The 6,862-nt window shown below is 59.5% G+C and overlaps 1 protein-coding gene across 1 annotated transcript; it reads left to right on the top strand.

The window, feature by feature from the left end:
• Nucleotides 1-1,956: 1,956 nt before the first annotated feature.
• IRX6 (iroquois homeobox 6) lies at nt 1,957-6,099 on the top strand. Its single transcript, XM_059999285.1, has 5 exons — nt 1,957-2,001; nt 2,988-3,245; nt 3,912-4,021; nt 4,216-4,523; nt 5,315-6,099. Exons 1-5 carry the CDS (start codon nt 1,957-1,959, stop codon nt 6,097-6,099), a joined length of 1,506 nt encoding a protein of 501 aa, XP_059855268.1.
• Nucleotides 6,100-6,862: the final 763 nt, after the last annotated feature.

Here is a 6,862-nt window from a genome sequence, read left to right on the forward strand (position 1 = left end):
AGGGCAGAGATACGGGTTGTTCCTAACCTCTGCGCCACACGTTCTTGCGTTTCAACTAGAAAATAAACCCGGGCCCTTGAGCCAACCCCGCCGCCCCGATTCCTCCGGGGAGGTGCAGAGAGGGCCTGGGGGAACGTTTTTGTAAACTGTAAAGCGCGGTGACCCCGTGAATGAAAGGCGAGGCATTCGATCCCGGTAGCATCCCCCGAAACGCCACCCACCACCACCACCAGGCCGGCAGCCCCTTTACGCCCCCAGACGTCGCAGGTCAGAGGCCCTCAGCGGGGAGGCTCCAGGCCTGGGGATTGAGCCTTTGGGAGTGCAGGATCTACGGTGCTTGCAAACTGGCGGCCGCTTGCCCGGGAGCCAGGCCTGGAAGACACGGCCCCCTCCCAGGCACCAACGAGCTCGTCCGCCCATCGGTGCCCTTTTGAGAGCCCCTGGGATGGAGGGGGTGGTCAGACCGCTAGGCCCAGCCAGGCGTCCCAGCGGAGCGCAGGGAATGGGCCGCCCTCCCCGCGGGCTGAACCGCGGCTCGCCAGCGCCACCCCCAGCGGAGCGCGGCGGCTGCAGCTCGGCCCCAGCGCCTTCCTGCGGCTCCCCGCTCCCCCGTGGACACAGTTCGCCGTGCGCACGAGGCAGCCAAGTCTCGGCTTCGGAGGAGACGCCCAGGAGTCTCAGCCCGTGGCCTGCAGATGCCAGGGGTCAGACTTGGCGCCTTTCCTGGCGGAGTCCGAAGGGGGGATCTGAACCTTGACCTCGAGGGGGCGCTATTCGGCCTATTGGAGGGCCTGAAAGCCGCAGAGAAGCCCCGGGGTCAAGGCCCTGGCAAAGCCCCGGGCATGGAGAGACTGCATCGAGCTAGAGTCCTAGGGAGACTGGGGCGGGGAGCCAGGTCCCCGAGGACAAAGACGGCCGGAACAGTGGGATCCACTGACGCTGCCCAGCGCTGCCCCAACGAGCTCGGGGCCTGTGGCGCGAACAAACTTTCCTGCAGCGGAGGGGCGGGATGGGGGGGGCCGGGCTGGAGGCTTCTCCCCCGAGCTTCTGCTCTCCTCCACCTGCCAGCTTTCAACCTCCGCCCAGCCTTCGCCCACCCCTGTTTCCTCCCCTCCCCCGCGCGCCTCTATTCAGTTAGACTCCTCATCTCTCTCCTCTCCCCTCCTCCTTCTCCCTCTAGCCTTTCTCCCCCACTTTTCTCCTGTAGTTTCTCCTGTCTCTTCTTTTGTATTCTCTCCTCCCTCGCTGCCCGGTGCTTCTCTCCTCCTCCGGGCCGCAGGGGAGGAGGTAAGCGCGCTGCGCCCGGGGCCTGCGCGGCACAGTGGGAGGCGTTTCTGCTACTTCTCCCGGGTAATTTGGTGAGATTGTACGTGCGCGCGCGCGTGAGTTTAAGGCGAAAACGGTAGGATCCTGCGCCAGGCAGAGAGGGTCAGGGTCTTTGACTTTCCTCACCAGCTGCACAAACCTCCCGGAACAAGTGTGAGTGTGGTGAGTGCGCGCGCGCGCACGGGCTGGCTGCGCTTGGCAGGCTTGGTGGCCCGGGGCCCCGGGGCTCGGGGGCCCGCCTGGCAGCCCGGGATTACCGTGACGTCACATTGAGCCTCTGGCCACCTTGGACTGGGGCACCTCGGGAGCTGCACGGCCCCGCGCCGCGCCTCACCTTGCCTCGCCACCGCGCGCTTTTGGGAACCCGCATCCTCTCCCTTCCCCTGCCCATCCATGGGCCCTTCTGTCTTCCGGACCACGCGGGCCGGAGGGGAGCCTTCTGGAGCGCAGGGCTCGGCAGCCGGGCTGCCTTCGGCTCTGCCTCCAGTCGCGCCAAGCGGGCGGAGGACCCGGCGCTGGGCACCGGCAACCGTGTAAGGAACCGAGGCCGCGGACGGCTGGAGGCGCAAAACCGCGAGGCAGAGGCGGGAACTCGCAAGAGAAGAGGGAGGTGGGTCACGGACAGCCACCATGTCCTTCCCGCACTTTGGACACCCTTATGGCAGCGCTTCCCAGGTAAGAGCCGCCCCCTTGGGGGATGGGGGCGGGCTGGAAGGAGGGAGCGCCTAGCGCAGGAGCCCGCTCGTAAACGCCCCCCTCTCACACGAGTCCCCGGGGAAGTCAGAGAGCGGGCACCTGGGTAATGCACCACCGACCCCTCTGGCAGCCCCAATCCCTGGCTGAGAACGTCTGGAAAATCGTGGGACCCGAAACTTGGGCACTCTGGCCACGAGCTCCTTGAGGTGGGTGGGATCTCGGGAATCTTACAGAGAGGCCTCCTTATTGTACAGATATCCGAGGTGGCCAGGAGAGTCTCAGACTTCCAGTCCAGAGCCCTGTCCATCTCACTGTTTTTCTGGGCTTGTTCGTTTGTTGTCCTCTGTTCTTTTTCTTCCCTTTCCATGGGCAGGTCCAAGCGCTCTGCTTCTGGTTTCTTCGATTTTTCCAGACCTGGGTGGGTACTGTGCAGTGACAGGGTTTCCTGGGGAAATTCTGGAGAGCCCACCCCTGTTCAGTTTCTCCGCAGAGTGCCAGAGGACTAGTCCCACTTGACCTCTGCCCCGCTTTGTGATCTAGGATAAGCCTCCGACTCTCTCTAGCCCTCACTCCCGATCTATAAAATGGGAGCAGGAGTGCGACGTGGTCTCTAAGACTACCTTCAAGTTCGGCCTTTGTAGGATCCTGTGACTCCGGGGAGGGAGGGCTCGCGAGGGAACTGGCCGAGGTTGGCTTCTGTGATTTGGGTTTTAGAACCTTCCCATGACTCGGAGCCCCTGGAACTCTGGAGTTTAGCAAAGGTTTAGGGGTATTTATAAAGGCAGTTTGGGTAAATTGCGTCTACGGACAATTGCTGTCCCAGTCCTCAGCAGAACGCTCAACACAGCACAAGGTGGCATTTAGTTTATATTGAATGAAGGAACGATCTGGCAGTTCCGCCGCTGGCTCCCCCAGCCCGAGGCGCCGGTCTCTGACCTCCGGTGCCCCCTCTCTCGCCCCCGTAGTTTCTGGTGTCTGCAAGTTCCAACGCCACTTGCTGCGAATCCGCCCCGCGCTCGGTCCCAGATGTGGCCTCAGGCTCCACCCCGGCGGCCGCGCTCTGCTTCGCACCCTACGACAGTCGGCTGCTGGGCAGTGCGAGGCCCGAGCTGGGCGCGGCCTTGGGCATCTATGGAGCTCCCTACTCGGCCGCTGCAGCTGCCCAGAGCTACGCAGGCTACCTGCCCTACAGCCCGGAGCCGCCCACGCTGTACGGGGCGCTGGTGAGTAGCTGGGGTGGAGCCTGGGTCTGTGCGTCAAAACCTACCCTCCTGGGGGCAGGAGCGGCAGGGGCGAAATCCAGTGTGATGTCTCCATCGAGGAAGGACTCACAACTCCGAGGAAAGGAAAAGGTTAGGACTGTATATAAAGAAAAAAAAATCTTTACAGTTTACAGGAGTCCGTCCTGTACCTCTATTTATTGCGTGAGGTAGACTAGTCATCACTAGGCTCAGGGTACACATGAGGAAACTGAGGTGCAGAGGGGCCCGAATAACCTTACCCGAAGTCACAGAGATAGAAAGGGTCAGGGAATAGCTCTGGAAGGGGAGTAAAGAAAGTTCCCCAGCTGGTGGGAGGGGGGAGGGGCTGTGGGGACAAGTAGTAACAGTAATCTTAACAGCTAATATTTAACTATTGTTTATTCTGCACCAGGAACTCTGTCAAGCATTCTTCTTCAATAACCTCTAGGCATTCTTGTTATCCCATTTTACCAAGGGGAAACTGAGGCATAGAGGGGTTAAACAACTGTGCCCAAGATCACACAGCCAATGCGAGTGGTGGTACTGCAATTGGAACCAGACTTGACTCCAGAGTTCACACCCTCAGCAACTCCCCACCCCTCTTCCTCCCCAGATGTAGTTCTGAATTCTTCCTTCCTCCCCCACCAGAATCCACAGTATGAATTTAAGGAGGCTGCAGGGAACTTTACACCCGGCCTGGCGCAACCAGCAGCCTATTATCCCTACGAGCAGAGCCTGGGGCAGTACCAGTATGACCGGTAAGGCATGGGGCATTGGCGGCTGTCATCTCAATTCCTTTCCCCCCTTCCTGGCCAAGGTAGGACCAATCCACAGAGCATGGGGGGCTGTGTGCTAGGATGGGGAGCAGAACCTCACTTCCAGGATGTAAACAGTCTCCTGACTGCAGCTCCAGTTTCCTCACCCCAGAACTGTGAGTCAAGTTCTCCCCCAGGTACGGATCGGTGGAGTTGGGTGGCGCTGGGCGCAGAAAGAACGCCACCCGGGAGACCACTAGCACACTCAAGGCCTGGCTCAACGAGCACCGCAAGAACCCCTACCCCACCAAGGGCGAGAAGATCATGCTGGCCATCATCACCAAGATGACCCTCACCCAGGTGTCCACCTGGTTCGCCAACGCGCGCCGGCGCCTCAAGAAGGAGAACAAGATGACTTGGGCGCCCAAGAACAAAGGCGGGGAGGAGAGGAAGGAGGAGGGTGGAGCAGAGGAATTGCTGGGCTGCCTAAATGGTGACACCAAAGGTACCGAATGTTCACTGCCCCAACCTGCGTGGGTTTCCAGCCATCAAGCAGTTTAATTGGCTTTTCACAGCCACCCCGTGGGGTAGCTTTTAGGAAGGCACCCCCTTGCTTACCCTTGCACGTGCAACCCCTGCATGCCTCAGGGCCTTTGCCTGTGTGGTTCCCTCTGCCTGGAATTCCCTACAGAGCCGGCTTCTTCTCGACTTGAAAGTACCACCTCCGAAAAGCCTTCCCTGGCCACCCACGCCAACTAGCTTCCCAAGTTATTCTCTATCACGTCAGCCTACTTTATGTGCCATACTTAGCCCCTCAGGGATGTCAACTCCCCTAGAAAGTGTCTTATCCACTGCTGTATTCTCTAAGTTCCTAATACCTAAATGCCTAAATGATGTCTGGAGCATAGTTGGTACTCAGTAAATATTTTCTCAATTAAGTAATACACACCAGCCACCTGTGGGTGTTGGAATTGGGTAAAAACTTTCCCTTGCTTTTTTAAGGCTGAGGAACTGAGATCCAGGTCTTAGGCAGCGAAAAGTGGACATTTCCTTGGGGTATCGGAGGGGAGGAGTCTTCCAAAGGGTGGGGGCAGGTCTAGGGGCGGGAATTCTTTTCCTGCTGCGCAGCCGGCAGCCCAGGGGCAAATGTAGGAGGCGGTGTGGCCATCCTGGTGAATTACACCGAGAATGCCCTGAGTGCAGAGCGCGTTTGCTAAAAGCTTCTCAGGGATGGGCACTCCCGAGGATTTCCCTTGGGGCCTGGGGCTTTTCTCACTCGCTCCTGATTTCCCGCAGACGTTTCAGCTAGCCAGGAGGCTCGGGGGCTGAGTGACCTGGAAGACCTGGAGGAAGAAGAGGAAGAGGAGGCGGATGAAGAGGAGGCAGTGGCCACAGCTACGGACAGGCTGGCTGAGCTCCATCAAGACACTCAGTCGCTGCCGGCGGCACAGTGTGCCACAACTCGAGAGGGCCGGCCGGAGCGCAAGGAGTGCAGTCTGGCGGCGCCCCGCTTCTCGTTCACTGAGACCCCCAGGTCGGGAGAAACCGACTTCCTGCGGGCCGAGCCAGGAGGCCCCACTTTGACCATGCACTACCCGCGCAGCGAGAAACCGCGCATCTGGTCTCTGGCGCACACTGCGGCAGCCAGCGGTGTCGAAGGTGCACCCCCAAACCTGTCCAGGCCACGAAGTCCTGAGTGCCATCTGATTCCTGGACAGCCTCCAGGCCCCGGCGCGCGACCCGCAGTCCCCAGAGACTCCGCGTGCGAAGAGTCTTCCCGAGTAGCCAAAGCCTTTGGAAACCCCTCGTTTGCCCAACAGGGCCTGCCTCTGGACTGTACGCCATGCCCGCGGCGGAGGGCGCCGGCAGTGCGGTGCCAGTACCAGTCAGGAGCAGAAGGTAGTGGGCCCCCAACGGCGCTGGGAGTGTCTGTCCAAAAGACACCTTCCCCCGACACATCCATCCATCCACCCCTCCCCCCGGGTGCCCAGCCGCTGCACACTCTTTCTGCCTCTCCAGCATGCCCAGGTTCAGACCTAGCGCAAGATTGTCTCACAGCACTCCTTGAAACAGAAGCTTAGAGATAAAAGTTCTAGTTACCAAATCTTAAAACCAAATAATAGTACTCAGCTCAGAATGAGACAGTAACTTGCCTAGAAAACCCTTAGAAAGTCATTGAAGAGATGGACAGCTAATATCTCTCCAACGTTCAGCCAGTGTGCCACGTGGGCACCACCATGACCCTCTCCAGCACAGCCACCCTTGTCCCCTGCCTGCCCTTCAGAGGAAGCCAGCTGGCTCCTGCTGTTCCGGTGCCAAGACTTTGCCAGGGCTAGGCAGGTACCAGGGCTTTCCCGGAAGTCTGAGGGGAAGGGCCGGATACCTACAGTCGGTTCAAGGCCAGTGCTTAAGTTCAGCTTGCAGCCCTCTGTGCCGCCCACTAAATCCCTATGGGCGTCGCTCAGGTGGGTGCTGTCCCTGGAAAGCCCCGCGCCCCCCACCAAAAGCTCACCCCCAAGCAGGGCAGGACTGCCAGTCAGTGTCTCCTGCCCCTGGCTGGTTCTCTGGCTGTGTTTGGTGGAAGGGAATCTCACCCCACAAAGGGACGTTCCCGAAGCATTTGGCAGCCTCCAGCAATTACTGTCAGATTCTGCTCTTTGAAGTAATTTCTCTCAGGATTAGCTACTGGCTTAGAAAATTGGGTTACACTGTTATTTGAATTTACACATAACGGGGTCCAAATGCTACCTCTGGCAAGCAAATTGCCCCTAGACCTTTGATTCCCTTTGGATGAGACACCACTGACCTCAGATTTCCTAGGAATCACCACCAAGTGGCCCTCCG

This window comes from Delphinus delphis, chromosome 20 (genome assembly GCF_949987515.2).
Source record: "Delphinus delphis chromosome 20, mDelDel1.2, whole genome shotgun sequence".
Taxonomy (NCBI): domain Eukaryota; kingdom Metazoa; phylum Chordata; class Mammalia; order Artiodactyla; family Delphinidae; genus Delphinus; species Delphinus delphis.

Excerpts from the sequence above, each read along its gene's own strand:
- IRX6 (XM_059999285.1), top strand. The coding sequence starts at position 1,957 with ATGTCCTTCCCGCACTTTGGACACCCTTATGGCAGCGCTTCCCAG. Across the intron at positions 2,002-2,987 it reads CTTATGGCAGCGCTTCCCAG|TTTCTGGTGTCTGCAAGTTC; the intron begins GTAAGAGCCGCC and ends TCGCCCCCGTAG. Across the intron at positions 3,246-3,911 it reads CCACGCTGTACGGGGCGCTG|AATCCACAGTATGAATTTAA; the intron begins GTGAGTAGCTGG and ends CTCCCCCACCAG.